General features: G+C 36.9%; 4 protein-coding genes across 4 annotated transcripts; 2 read left to right on the top strand and 2 right to left on the bottom strand.

Annotated features, from left to right (window-relative positions):
- Nucleotides 1-1,008: 1,008 nt before the first annotated feature.
- LOC110914450 (heat shock cognate 70 kDa protein) lies at nucleotides 1,009-1,824 on the top strand. Its single transcript, XM_035989996.1, has 3 exons — nucleotides 1,009-1,219; nucleotides 1,338-1,767; nucleotides 1,812-1,824. The coding sequence occupies exons 1-3, from the start codon at nucleotides 1,009-1,011 to the stop codon at nucleotides 1,822-1,824; spliced, it is 654 nt and encodes a 217-aa protein (XP_035845889.1).
- Nucleotides 1,825-1,858: 34 nt separating this feature from the next.
- On the top strand, nucleotides 1,859-2,689 carry LOC118492176 (heat shock cognate 70 kDa protein-like). Its single transcript, XM_035989995.1, has one exon. It carries the CDS (start codon nucleotides 1,859-1,861, stop codon nucleotides 2,687-2,689), a length of 831 nt encoding a protein of 276 aa, XP_035845888.1.
- A 3,219-nt stretch (nucleotides 2,690-5,908) lies between these two features.
- Nucleotides 5,909-9,114, bottom strand: LOC110912843 (patatin-like protein 3). The gene is made up of 7 exons (XM_022157657.2): nucleotides 8,903-9,114; nucleotides 8,262-8,443; nucleotides 7,977-8,163; nucleotides 7,669-7,830; nucleotides 6,743-7,045; nucleotides 6,250-6,425; nucleotides 5,909-6,149 (listed from the first exon to the last, which is right to left on the bottom strand). Exons 1-7 carry the CDS (start codon nucleotides 9,029-9,031, stop codon nucleotides 6,071-6,073), a joined length of 1,218 nt encoding a protein of 405 aa, XP_022013349.1. The 5' UTR covers nucleotides 9,032-9,114; the 3' UTR covers nucleotides 5,909-6,070.
- A 1,389-nt stretch (nucleotides 9,115-10,503) lies between these two features.
- On the bottom strand, nucleotides 10,504-12,163 carry LOC118492175 (leucine-rich repeat extensin-like protein 3). Its single transcript, XM_035989994.1, has 2 exons — nucleotides 11,503-12,163; nucleotides 10,504-10,595 (listed from the first exon to the last, which is right to left on the bottom strand). The coding sequence occupies exons 1-2, from the start codon at nucleotides 12,161-12,163 to the stop codon at nucleotides 10,504-10,506; spliced, it is 753 nt and encodes a 250-aa protein (XP_035845887.1).
- Nucleotides 12,164-15,408: the final 3,245 nt, after the last annotated feature.

The following is a 15,408-nucleotide window of genomic DNA, read 5'->3' as shown; positions in this document are numbered from 1 at the left end:
CCGATTGTAGTAGTAATTGCACTGACGCTTTTGAGCCATCTTAGCAATGTTATTCAGGTGTAGACTTCACTGTGGGCGTAATTGAGGGGGGGGGGGCAAAATTGAGAGAAGAGGATGAAAGAATAGGGAATAAGGCATAACCTTCGTCTGCCATATTAAAATTTCAAGGGGAAATTACCTTTTAGTACAGAGGAGATATATTATATAGATTGTATAATGTATAATATAGATATAATATAGATAAACGGTTTTTCAAACAAGCTTACTCGAATTGGCTTTGAATTTAGGTCTATTTGAATAAACCCAGTTACATGAAATAAAAGTTCGAAAATCAAATATATTAAAAAAAAAAAAAAAACTAACCGAAAAGGATTTTACAAAAGAGTTGAAATAATTAAAAGGTTGTAAAAAAATATACGAAATAAATTTAAAAAAAAAACTAACCGAAAAGGATTTTACAAAAGAGTTGGAATAATTAAAAGGTTGTACAAAAAGATAAAGAAAACTATTTATTTAATTTCTGTGTGAACGGTTCACTGAAAAAAGACGGAACCGAAGAGTTGTTTCATTTTCCAAGGTGTCCCTTGGTTTTTCCTGTAGATTTAATATTTGATCACAACTTATTTATATTCATGTGCTTTCAGACTATCGACATCAAAGATGTTTGTAGGTGATTCTTGACCTATGTGGAGGGCATTTGTGAGAGGGATGGATTATTGAGTGTTGTAGAGGATGACATGGAGGGTGTTTATTCTTAAGGATTCTTGGGGAAGAATAGTGAAGAATGGGGGAATGGTGGGTCCTTTCTTTTTTTTATTTAGTTTAAATTTAATAAAATAATTATAATAAGGTTGTTTGTGGGAAGGATATATATGTTATTGTTGTGGGTAAAAAGTGTTTGTGGGAAGAATAAGTGAAAAGCTGATGTGGCATGCTGATTAGACTGTTTGTAGAAAGGATAGCCTTTCACTGATGCGGATAGTCTTACAAGTTTTTACAAGTTTGAAGATGACCAGGAAAACTGCAATTGGTATTGATCTTGGAACAACATATTCATGTGTTGCAGCCTGGTTCGATAAGCACAATCGTGTCGAGATCATCCCTAATGAACAAGGTAACAAAATTACTCCGTCATGCCTTGCATGGGATGCAATAGAAATGCTAGTAGGGGAAGCCGCTAAAAACCAAAGCATCTGGAATCCTAAAAACACTGTTTTTGGTAAGTTTCATTTGATCAATAAGTATTATTGAACTCTAGCCATTTCATGTGTGTAGTATTCATTATTATATTTGATGACATTTTTAAACTTTTTGTTGTTTAAAATAATAATATTCAGATGTTAAACGTTTAATGGGAGCTAGATTCAGTGATGGTATAGTGCAAAAAGACATTGACACAAGACCGTTTAAGGTTATTGAAGGGTCTGGGGAGAATCCAATCATTGTATTTGAACACGAGTCCTTAGAAAAGAAGTTTTCAACAGAAGAAATATCTTCAATGATTTTAAAAAATTTGAAAGAGGCTGCTGAAGCATTTCTTGGAACAACAGTTACTGATGTAGTGATCACTGTTCCTGCGTATTTTAGTGATAAGCAGCGCCAGGCAACCATGGATGCTGGTGTGTTGGCGGGCCTTAACGTCATGCGCTTGATCAATGAGCCAACGTCAGCCGCAATTGCTTATGGTTTAGATAGGAGTGCTGACATAAACTGTCCAGAAGAGAAAAATGTTTTGATATTTGATTTGGGTGGAGGAACTTTTGATGTGTCTCTTCTTAATATCACCAAGGATGGAGCCATTGCTGTTAAAGCGGTGGGTGGTGATACTTACTTGGGAGGTGAAACTTTTGACAAGTTGATGGTAAAACATTGTGTTCAACTATTTAAGAATAAACAAGAGAAGAATGTGAGTGAGAATGCAAAAGCAATGATGAGGTTGAAGATTGCTTGTGAGAAAGCAAAGAGGGAATTGTCATCAACAACTCAAACACCGATTAACATTGAGTTCTTGTATGAGGGACATGATTTCAAAACAAGGTTCAGCAGGGCAAAATTTGAGGAGATAAATGCTGGTTTTTTCAACATGTGCATGAAGCGCGTGGAAAATTGTTTGCGTGATGGAAATATGCACAAGAGTGATGTTGATGATGTGGTTATTGTTGGTGGGTCGACTCGGATTCCTAAACTACAACAAATGCTGATGGAGTTTTTTGATGGGAAACCACTTTGCAAGAGCAGTAACGCCGACGAAGCTGTTGCTTATGGTGCTGCAGTGTTGGCTGCAAACTTAAGTGGTTGTGGAAACCAAAAGGTACAAGATTTGATTCTGTTAGATGTGACCCCTCTTTCTCTTGGATTCGGAATTCGTGTGGATGATATGAATATTGTGATTCCTAGGAACACACGCATACCAACTATGAAGGAAGAGGTTTATGTTACATGTGTTGACAACCAAGTATCTGTGTTATTAGATGTATATCAGGGTGAGGGCAGAAAAATTAATGAAAATATCTTTCTTGACGAATTCACTCTTCATGATGTTCCAGCCGCTCCTAAGGGTGAACAGAAGTTCAAGGTTTGCTTTAACATAGATGTTAATGGAATTCTCCATGTTTCAGCTGAGGTTATATCCACAGGTAATAGGAAAAGTATCACAATTGCTAGGAGTGGAGTTTTAACTCAACAATGACTTCAAGAAGATGGTGGAAGTTTTTTGAGCAACGACTATGAGCAAGAAAATCAGATCATCGATGGTGTTTCTGTTTTTGAACTTTTGTATGAAGACAAAATTTTGATGTATGCTGCCTTATGAAAAACTAGAAACAACTCAATCTTGTTGAAACAATTTTATTTTGTTGCGACCTCTCTGCTTTTGTCATATTGGCTTCTGAATTTTCGTACCATCTATAATGTTATGAGCGGTGCATGGTTCGTTTTTACCAAATTACATACGCATCTAGTCATGTATCATATTAGCAACCCCTTCTTACATTCTTGTGATTAAGGGTGTAAGGGGTGCTCACCTAACAGGTGAGTCCCCCATCTTACACATAACCAATCAGATCAAGCCACGTCAACTCCCCTAATACACTCCCCTAATACCCCTTTTTGATGGCGGCACTCACCTATTAGGGGAGTTGTTTTTTTTTTTTATTCTAAAATAATGCATGTTTTATAAATTAAAAAAAGATTAGTAAAAGCTTTTCTTCATTCTCCCGTCTAAGCCTTCTTGAAACCACTCGTCATACGCTTCCACGTCACTAACAATTTTTAGGAACAACGACTTGGACATACGAAACCTGTGACGAAAAGTATCTTCACTAAATTTTGGATTTTCATCGAAATAATCGGCCATGAGTGTCTCGTGGCCCCCCACACGATCCCGACGGACATAATTTTTTTTACTAGACGATGCCGTGTCTAGTAGCTCCGCTTGCTGGATGATATTTTGGAAGAAAACTAAGCTACTATCGCTTGACGACGCATCTCCATCGTCGGGAAAGTCGGGTATGGTAGAAAGAAACGGGAACTTGGAATCCATTTTGTGTTTGAAAGATATAAATTTGAGAATTTTGGTGTGGGTTTGTTGTGAATGTGGTAAAAAAATGAATTAAGATTGGTTAGTATATATATTGTTTAAAAAAAATTGATTTTTTTTTTTTTATAAATCCGACCGTTTACCAACGGTCAATTCTCGATCAATGTGCAAAATCATTCGGCAAGCCCACACCCAAAAGCCACCCCGATTCGGGACCCCGCGGGGATGGCGGCGGTGTTCCCGATCGGGGAAAGGCTTCACCGATCGCTTCCCCGAATGCGCCCCGTACACCCTAAGTATTATATAGGGTGTTGTTAAATACACCCAAAAAAAACTTTTTTTTATTTTTCCCCACAAGTCAAGTTATTTCAGGCAACTTTTCAACTTTTTTTCACAAACCAACTTTAATAGAACAATTTTCTATAAAGCAACTTTATTTCATTTTCTTTCCATTTAATTTTTTCTTTTTTTATCGTTTTTCAGTTTTCTTTCTATTTCAATTCTTAGTGAAGCCAACTTGATTTAGTGATATTTTTTTTTTAATTTTATTTAATGTATTTTATCTGTGAAAATCTCCTGGTTTATATATTATACATGCTCAATTTCATTTAGTGATATTTTTAAGCTTGGATTTAAGTTATACGTACTAAATTTTTTGTAATATTAGTAATGGAGGCCAGAATGGTATTAACCAACCCAATGCTTCGAATTAAGCTTGACTCCACTCAATTATATACAATAATTGTGTACAACGCATACAAGTAAAAAATAACACAAGTTGGCTTCACTCGAATAAGTAACAAGTTGGCTTCACTCGAATAACTGAACAAGTTGGCTTCACTCGAATACATCCTCCCTAAAAGCTCTCTTGCAACATTTATATATGACTAATACTTGGAGAGACAGTTATTCAAAAAGAATACATCCTCCATAAAGCAACTATATTTCATTTTCTTTCCATTTAATGTTTCCTTTTTTTAATCGTTTTTTTCATTTTCTTTCCATTTAATTTTTTCCGCTTTGATAATTCTCTTATCAAAGCGGTTCTTGAGAGTCTTCCTATTTACTTTTTCTCATTGTTTAGAGCGCCGGTCAAAGTGGAATTACAAGGAGGGTACTCGATGCCTACAATCACGCCTTATTGGAATTTTCGCAACATTAGCATGTCTGCGGCTGGATGGGAGACCATGTATAGGTGGCATCTAGAATTACATACCAAGCTTTATCGTCGTGAAAGTGGTTTTGTCGATCTAGGTGATTAATTGTTTTAATATTTAAACGTTTACTGTTTTATTAGAGACTCGTTATTTATTTATGATTAACTTTTTCACTTTCGTATTTATAATAAAGTGTCTTGATTATTTATTTATTAATACTGATATTAATACTAATAATAGTATAACAAAATATAAAAAAGAAACAAAAGTATTATAAAATAAAATAAGATAAAAAACATGATTATTACTTTTGACTTTATAATAAAACATAATTATTATTTTTAACTTTATAATAAAATAATATAATAAAGTAGTTAATCATTACTAAATTTGATTTTTGGGTATATTAATCTTTATGTTGGGTATATTTATCACACCACATTATATATACGTCTTAGTCTTACGAATGATCTTATTATAAAACTAAAATCTCTGATTCTTTGCCATCTAGGTCTCCCTTTCTTTCGAGTGAGCATAAAAACAAGGTATTTGACTCACTTTTATTTCAGGCCCTTTAAAATTTATAAGTAAAAAAGCTTTTAATTGTTTATTAACCTCGATGGCTATCATAGAATTGTATTAATATACCTGTGGTAGTCAAAAGATGAAGCATTTGAATTATTTTATAAGTTTTGAGTTAATAGTCATTTACATCCCTTATTTGGATGTAATAGACACTTTAAAACTTAAGCCACTTTACATAGATCTTTTATTTTGCATTTTACATAGATTCAATTCCTCTCATGTTTAGACCACACAGTGTGGGCGTGGAAAAGTGGTGTGACCGTGGTAGCTTTTCCACGCTGGGAACACCACCCCTTTGGGTGGCGTTAAATGGTGTGGTGATGAGGGCTGAGAGTTTTGGGTGGTGGAGGCTCTTGATTGATGGGTGGATTTTTGGTATATTTTAATTGTTGATGTTTATTATTTTTTATAAAAAACGACACTAACTATGATGCTCCCGCTCCTACCTTTTTTGCACCACACCACTTTTTTGACGTGCGCTAACGTGGTAGCCACATGTCGAATAACGTTAGACTTTCATGCCCCCTTCCATATAGTCTTAGATTACATCAAATTAACACACATGAACTGTTGATACAACACATCACATAGAATCAAAGTCTATGATCAAACCATAAATGCTTTATAATTACAAAACAAACATATTATCATTGTAGAAAATACAAAAGAAATAGCAAGCCATACCAGACCTAATAATTATTTACATGTATATTATTGCTTTAGCTATTATACATGCATGTGTGTTTAAGCGTGTTTTTTATCATCTATTATATCAGGAGTTTGGAAACTTCTAAGTGAAACCATTGTATGACTTTGAAGGTGTTTTCAGTGATCGCTGCTTCTTCTCTTCCGAAAGCAATTTTGCAAATCTACATGTATGTGTGAATATAATTGTATTAGATTATTAGTTGTAAGATGATATAATTTACCAAGAGTTTTCGTGCATAATTCAAACTAAAATCTACTGACCGTTTAAGAGCTTGGGCATTGGTCTGACCATTTCCCATCGGCTCAGACAACCCAGTCTTTAGATTAACTCTTGAAGCAGGCTTTGCTAGTAGGTTTTGACCAATTTCTTCGAGTTTCAGCATGTTCTCTTTCGTTGCAACATCCACTAATGCTTCATCACCGCTTAATGTATCTTCCTGGTTAAATTCATCGGTTATTTTGTGTTTGTATGTGGTTTAGAAACGAGTCTTGTACTTTTAGGTGTTTTCTGGAACTTCTAAATGCGGTTCGCTACCTTCGGAGGCAAGCTAGCAAACTCTTTAGTTTGGTAAAAACTATATGGAGCTGGCTTGTCGAATTTTCTTACAAGGTAGAGAACCGACTAGAAGTACAAGATATTTCTGTAAAGTCGAAAACACATAGAAGTGCAAGTCTTGTTCCTGACAACCTGCTTAAGAATATTAACTCAATTATTTTATAAATTATAGCTTTTAGAAAAATACTTAAATATTACTTGAATTCGAAGGTAGTTTTGTTGGGAATGAACTGCTTGAAAGAAAACTGAAACATGGCCGTCGACCATATCTCCGCTTGCATGAGTGAATACATCGATGATAGGGTTAGAACCGTTGTGGAGCAGCCAACCTAAAAGACCCCATTTAGATGCCATTTTCGCGTTGTATGGTTTCGATTCTTTTGGTGCACCGGTGCCGATTGAGATCATGAGGAAGCGACCATAATCCACAGGGTTAACCGGAAAGAATTCTGGATCTTCTCTAGAAACTTGTTTTGTTACTTCACTTATTGCAATGAGCATCTAACATAATGAAAAATGAGATCATCTCTTTTCTCAATGAAATAATAAGAACATAAATTTCAATAGTCTCAGTTTCTATTTCCTCATAAAAAGAAGTATATCCGTACGTTTCCAACAATCAAAAACAAAACTTATATACAAATTGTTTTTCGTTATAACAAAACGAACAAAATAAATCATGTATTTTTCAATATTAAAATCTTTTAAAATATAAGCAAATCATTTATGTTCATGTATCTTTCCTTAAGATTAAGAAAAAAAAATATGAAAATATTTAATTTATCTATGAATGTGTAGATTATGTTATCTACATATAAACACACATGTAGGTAACATTTAAAAATTAAAAGAACAAGTGAACAAATTACTTCAATGGTTTATATGTATATAACATACATATTTTTGTTATGTAAGAAATAACCTTACTTTAGAAAAACGAATATTTGATAAAATAAAATTTTAAAATCCGTCTTCTTCTCCAGGACTTGAACACTTCTCAAGAGTAGCAACACATTAACTCTAATGCATTTGCCAATTGAACCTAACCACTACCCTTAAACGATTTAGGTTTGTTTTTTGTTCTCACGATAATTTTGTGTTCTATATATGTATCTATAATATACCGGATTATTAGCAGCAACACCACCATCAATTAGATTATATTCTTGATCATTTCCACCATCATCGTTGTTCTTGAAATAATAGGATGGGAAATAAGTTGGAGCTGCTGAAGTAGAAATGCATATATCTGATAACTTAGCATTGTAGCATGGATTAACTTCCGCCTGTAAGCTCATATAACATTCATTACCGCACAAGTTTCAGTACTATATAAGAAAAACGACATAGATCTAAGGTTGTTAAAGCTAGTACATAATTCAATAATATTGTCATTAGAGCATGTTATATTCAAAGTTTTTGAGATTGAGACCTCGTAAGTTGAGAAAATGGTAGGTTGTAGACGTTGGATATCGAACGTAGGGATGACAACATTGGTTAAGGTATCGTTCAAACGAGTGTTTCCTAGTTTCTCCCTAATTATCTTCCGAAGATACTTTCCATTGTACTTTGGTCCAAATAGCCTTTTAACGGTCTTGATGATTGATCCCCATATACCCCTATAAATGTAAATTAAAACCTTGTTAGATTGTATTACCACAAAGTTATAACATTAGATGAATTAATTAGCACAATTTAAAATCCGTCATAGGTTAACCATTGTTGTGGAAATATTTTTGGGCCATGTTCCATATAGAACGGTACAATATCTTTGGCTGTGTAGAGAGGTCGATTGTTTTCGTCTGGAGCGGTTAACATGGATGTCAAAAGACCGCCGGTGCTTGTTCCTGCAATGACGTCGAAGTAATCTGCAAGTCTTACATCGTTTCCATCCAGTTCCTACACGATCATCACATATATTTCGTTATGCATCGTTACATGAGTGAAATGTAGAAGTCTGGCGTTTCACGGTGGTGTAACCAGGGGTGGTTAAGAGTGTCCGATGACCCACCAGTCACTAGAATTTGGTGGATTTTTATATTTAAAATGTGAGTTCTTTAGGAAAAAATGAGTTGGACCCTTTATTTATAAATGGTATAGAAGAGATACTTATGATAGCTTACACTATACGGTTTTGGCTCACCATTTTTTTCCTTAGGTAACATGATAAACATATACCGATGACCCACCAGTCACTAGAATTTGATGGATTTTTATATTTAAAATATGAGTTCTTTAGGAAAAAATGAGTTAGACCCCTTATTTATAAATGGTATAGAAGAAAAACTTATGATAGCTTACACTATAGTACGGTTTTGGCTTACCATTTTTTTTCCTTAGGTAATGATAAACATATACCTGAAGTTGAGATTCGAGTGAAGCAAGTATAGTGCCAGGAATGATTCCTCTAATACCTCCCCCGTCGATGCTAAGAATGGTGATCAGTTTTCCTTTTGTGTGGCGTGCTTTCGCCATTGATATCTGCATAGAGCCGAAACGCCGAGAAAAGTTCAAACTATGGAAAAGACAATTCAACAAATAATGTGATTTCGTTTGTACAAGAGAAAATCATGTGTTTGGTGTTTATATAGCCATATTGCTGCTTGATGTGATGTAATCAGAGACATCCAATTTGGAGAGTGTCTTCTCATGCAACGTGAAAACACATAATTTATTAAGAGTTGTATTAATTATTTCGGGAGAATAATTCAGAGTTTACAACCTATCGATATCAATGCCAAAGAGGCGTACGGCAAGTTTCATTTTATATTTGCTACTGTATCATATACAAAACTACACTTTTATTTTAATTATCACGAAGAGATGTGGTCCTAGCATACATCTAAAAGATACACATATAGGTTTTATAATTTGTAGAGCCTAAATGTCTTATTATCTATTTAAATCACTTTTAAATTGAAATATTTCGACCGTACTCTAAAAACTTTAACTAAATAATTCAAAGAGAAATACAAATAAGTTTAACAAAATTAGACAAAGGCTTTCTATATATAGGTAGAAAACTGTCATAATTAATGTTTCAACTGGCGGTTGATAATTGTAGTTGTCGGCAATTATTCGGTAACATAAGTTGAAAACCCTCAAAATAAAACCTATAGAAAATGGTATCTTGGTGGTGGGCTAAGGCTTATGACCATTAGGTCATGGGTTCAATTCCTATAAAGGGGTTTTTCCTAAATTTATTAGGTTTCCTCCTGAATTGGTGTATAGGCATTATTGCCTAGTGGAGATGGATATGATCGGGTCATTCTGCTGGTGGCACGATGATACTCCAGTAGTCCGTCAGTGATCCAAATTTGCCGTTCAAAAAAAAAAGTTACTCGGATGAACATGCCAGGATGCACAAGCTGTTATAAGGTGTTATTAATAAATAACTAGTGGAGATGGATATGATCTGGTGGTTCCGCTGTTGCACGATAATACTCCAGTGGTCACTCAGTGATTTAAAATTGTTGTTAAAAAAACTAGTTACCAATTGTCACTTCATGTTGATTGGTAGTAACTTGCTACAATCCATCACTTGCCACTAATAAACCAAGTGGTATCTTGGTGGTGGGATAAGGCTTATGACCATTAGGTCATGGGTTCGATTCCCACAAAGAGGGGGTTTTCGCAGATTTATTGGGTTTCCTCCTGAATTGGTGTATAGGCATTATTGCCTAGTGGAGATGGATATGATCGGGTGGTTCGGCTGGTGGCACGATGATACTCCAGTGGTCCGTCAGTGATCCAAATTTACCGTTCAAAAAAAAAAAATAAATAAACCAAGTTGCCCTTGCCTCTTGGATCGCACCTAGGGTGTTGTTGCTCCTGATCCCTCACCGAGGATGGGGTAACGCAACCCATTGGACCTCCTGATCCGTTGGTTCTTAAAATTACAATAGTTTCAAATAACTATGAACCCTACACTTCCTAACATGTATTAATATGTTATACTTTCACTTTGATCTTAGTAAATCCACCGATAATAAAATGATATTCATGACAATGTTCATAGTGGTTTTCATCTTAAGTGGTGAGAGTTTTAGTCCTATAATAGACAAAGGTGTAGATATAAGAGTATAATTCATAAGTGCATGAATTTGTCGTTTAAAAAATACAAAACTTGATTAATAAAGTCTTTGGTCCTCAAGGGCATAGCTAGGCCTTAGCAAGGACTGGGTGAGCAACGAGTTAGGGTCAAAAACCTCAGGAGTCCCACAAAAATTTTAAAATATATATATATAGGATTAGAATCATGTGAGAAGTAGTAAGCTAATTGAGAAATTTGAGAAGTATTCTGTATTACACATTTTCCCTAAACAAATAAATGCAAAAAAAAAATGTATATATGGTAGAGATCCTTAGGGAAGTTCACCCTATTTGAGAAACTTGAGAAGCATTCTGTAACACACATTTCGCTAAGCTTTTCGTAATATACACATATGTATAGTTTAAAATTGACTATATATATGTATATTGTCAAATCTAGAATTATACACATATGTATATAGTCAATTTTCAACTATACATATGTGTATATTACGAAAAGCTTAGAGAAAATGTGTGGTCCATAATACTTCTCAAGTTTCTCAATTAGCACAGTGCTTCACTATTTCTCACACGATCCTAACTCTATATATATATATATATATACATATATATATATATGTATATATATAGCGATGAGTTAAAATAAGAACCACCTTGAGTTGTGAGAACCGTGAGAACTAGACCATCCAAAAAGTTTTTCCGAATTTTTTTGTCAAAAGTCTTAAAAAAATCACTTGTTTCAGCAAAAAAGATATTTAAAAAAATGCCGCATACCCACATTTACATGAGGCGTAAAAAAATATTTATCTTCGTACAAAATTTACACCAACGCGTAAAAAAACTTGCATCAGTCAAAACTACCGACTCGACAACTTTTTCTACTTTTTTTACAAGAGTCCAAGTACCATGACGCACAAGAGACGAGTACTCCTCAGCCATAGCCTTACGCCAGTTTGGGTCTGCATTAGCGACGGTAAAAGTAGTAGGTTCGGATTCGACAGTGGAGGTGTGGAAAGAGGCATTGTAAGGCTTCGTTTGCTTAGGGTTGGAACGAAGATTTGGTGGACGGGTTCTAGTGGTGGTGGAAGAAGGTGGCGGTGGAGTAGTAGATGATGGAGGGATAGGAGCAGCTTTGTTTGTAGAATATTGATCAAAGGCCGAGGTGGTGGAAGAGCGAGTGGACTTTCGTGAGTAAGTGTAGGCAGGAGGCGGCGGTGGTGGTGGTGGGGGCGGTGGTGGTGTAGGTGGTGTAGAAGTGGGTTGATTGGACGACGGTGGTGTAGAATCGGGAGGTTGTGGTGGTGAGTTGAGTGTTGGGGATGATTGTGGTGGCGGGGTAGGTTGTGTAGTTGTAGAGAGATCGGGTGTAGGATAGGCCGAGACATAGGGAGTGGGGTCGGGTACCGGGGAAGTGTTTGAAGTTTGTTTTGAAAACGGAAAAACATGTTCAATGAATCGAACATGACGGGCAATATAAATACGATCAGATTCAGGATCAAAGCACCGATACCCATGATGAGAGGTGCTGTAGCCAAGAAAGATACAAGGAGTGGATCGAAGATCCATCTTGTGTGGGTTGTATGGATGAAGATAAGGAAAGCACAAACAGCCAAAGACACGAAGGAAGGAAAAATCAGGCTTATGTTTAAAAAGGTGCTCGAAAGGAGATATGTTGGAGTTATTGCGAGAGGGCATTCGGTTAATGAGATACACGGCAGTGTCATAGGCAAAGTGCCAAAACCGTTGTGGAACATGAGCTTGAGCCATGAGAGTGAGCCCCGTTTCAACAACATGGCGGTGACGTCTCTCAACTGTTCCATTCTGTTCGCTAGTGTGCGGACAGGAGAGACGATGAATGATGCCAATGGAGGCAAAGAAGGAGGAAAGATTACGAAACTCCCCTCCCCAATCTGTTTGTACGGATTTTACCTTGGTGGAAAATTGTCTCTCGGCCATGGTAACAAAACGTTTAAAGGTTTCGAAAACCTCAGATTTCCGTTTTAGAGGAAACAACCACATGTATTTGGAAAAATGATCAACACATAAGAGAAAATAGTTATGACCATCAAAAGAGGAAACACCCGAAGGCCCCCAAACATCACAAAAAACTAATTCAAGTACATGAGAACTGTGATAATCCGAAGATAACAAATGGAGTTTGGAAGATTTTCCAACTAAACAAGAAGAACAATTAAAGTCAAAATTCTTGTCTGAAACAGGTAAATGAAAGCTAGAAAGCATAGAACTAAACAGTTGAGAATGTGGATGTCCAAGGCGTTGATGCCATGTGGTTGTCGAAGCCCGATACGTGGAGAAAGCAACTCTGGGAAGTGGTTGAGCAGAGGGAAACCGGATAGTATAAAGACCACCGTCACTTGGACCCGTGAGGAGGGTAGTGTGTGTAGACTTGTCCTTCACAGCAAAGAAAGTAGAGTGAAATTCAAAATAAACATTATTATCATGACAAAATTTTTGAACAGAAAGAAGGTGCCGTTTGATTTTTGGAACATGAAGGACATCTTTAAGATGAAAGGTTCGTGAGGGTGAAAAAATTTTGGCCGAACCAATGTGTAAAATGGGCAGAGATTTACCATCACCAACGCGCAGATTATCCTCACCAAAGTAAGGCGTAGCTGAGTCAAAACCCGACATGTCTGGTGCTACATGATTGTTGGAACCTGTGTCATTGAGCCAAGCAGGTGTGTCAGATTGGGAACGAAAATCAGCATAGTTAGCTGAAGGCTGTCGTGATCTGATGGTAGACGGATCCCGGTTTGGACACTGAGATGGCAAGTGACCAATACCACACCTGTTGCAAGTGCCATAAACTGTATTCTGATTTGAAGCCCAACTAAACTGACCTTGATTGCGGTTGTTGTTCACCTGTGAGCGATTGTTGCCGCCCCGGCCTCCACGACCACGACCCCCGCGGCCCCGATTGTTAGGACCCGATCTGTTTGTGTAAAAGGGTTGTGGCGTAGGAGCCGGAGACAAACCAGTGGTTGGTTGTAGCTGAAAACCAAGACGTCCAGCAATCTGTTGAAGAGCTTGAATAGTGTCATTTGATGCTGGAGAGGGTTGGGCTGCTGTAGTAGCCGTAAAAGCCTGAGCCGGAGAAACATCAGGAACGTGTTTCTTAATCAGGAACTCGTGATCAGCAAGAAGACCAGGAAGCTCTGAAAAGACGGCTGTAAATTCTCTAGCAAGGAGATTTTGTTTGACTCCATTGTATTCTTCACGAAGACCTGCAACAACAAGCATGATAATATCCTTTTCCGGCATTGGCTGGCCGATATTGGCAAGAGCAGTAGCATATTCATGTGCTCTGGCCAAATAAGCAGCAGAGGATTCATCCCCTTTCATTTGAATCTTCAACAATTGTGTTTTTAACGTAAATTCCCGAGACGAGGTGTGTGGGGCATAAGCACGTTCAAGGGAAAGCCAAAGGTCACGTGAAGTTGTACCTTGTACATGTTGAAAAGCAGCCTCTGAGATTGTAGAGAGAAGAAGCATACGTACATGAGCATCGTTTGCAAGCCATGCAGCATAATTAGGGTTCACAGTGGATGATGCAGGTGCCTCTTTTTCTTTTCCAGAAGCTGCGATCACAGATGGAGGGCAAGGAATTGAACCATCAATGTATCCGAACAGGCCATTAGTAACGAGGAACGGTTGAATCATGAGTTTCCAGAAGCCATAATTTGTTGGTGACAATGTGAAACCGAACTTGTGAGAATTGTGTGCAGTTTTCTCGACTTGAGTGAAGGCAATAATATCGGTTGACATGTTTGAGGATTGCCGATGATCAATTTAGGGTGGAAGAAGAGGGCGATCGGCTGTAGCCGATGAAGAAGGAAGTCGGCAGCTAGGGTTAGGGATTCTTGGCTCTGATACCAAGATAAACTTGGTAAAGACGTATTGTATTCGATTGTTGTATAATCAGAATAGGTTACAGGAATATATAAGGAATATATTTACATCTACACCCTCTAACTAATCATAATTAACTATTTGTCTAATATCGGCAATTATTCGGTAACATAAGTTGAAAACCCTCAAAATAAAACCTATAGAAAATGGTATCTTGGTGGTGGGCTAAGGCTTATGACCATTAGGTCATGGGTTCAATTCCCATAAAGGGGTTTTTCCCAAATTTATTAGGTTTCCTCCTGAATTGGTGTATAGGCATTATTGCCTAGTGGAGATGGATATGATCGGGTCATTCTGCTGGTGGCACGATGATACTCCAGTAGTCCGTCAGTGATCCAAATTTGCCGTTCAAAAAAAAAAGTTACTCGGATGAACATGCCAGGATGCACAAGCTGTTATAAGGTGTTATTAATAAATAACTAGTGGAGATGGATATGATCTGGTGGTTCCGCTGTTGCACGATAATACTCCAGTGGTCACTCAGTGATTTAAAATTGTTGTTAAAAAAACTAGTTACCAATTGTCACTTCATGTTGATTGGTAGTAACTTGCTACAATCCATCACTTGCCACTAATAAACCAAGTGGTATCTTGGTGGTGGGATAAGGCTTATGACCATTAGGTCATGGGTTCGATTCCCACGAAGAGGGGGTTTTCCCAGATTTATTGGGTTTCCTCCTGAATTGGTGTATAGGCATTATTGCCTAGTGGAGATGGATATGATCGGGTGGTTCGGCTGGTGGCACGATGATACTCCAGTGGTCCGTCAGTGATCCAAATTTGCCGTTCAAAAAAAAAATAAAAAAATAAACCAAGTTGCCCTTGCCTCTTGGATCGCACCTAGGGTGTTGTTGCTCCTGATCCCTCACCGAGGATGGGGT

This window comes from Helianthus annuus, chromosome 5 (assembly GCF_002127325.2).
Source record: "Helianthus annuus cultivar XRQ/B chromosome 5, HanXRQr2.0-SUNRISE, whole genome shotgun sequence".
NCBI lineage: Eukaryota > Viridiplantae > Streptophyta > Magnoliopsida > Asterales > Asteraceae > Helianthus > Helianthus annuus.
The sequence above is the reverse complement of the archived record's forward strand: the minus strand, read 5'-3'. Positions and strand labels throughout refer to the sequence as shown.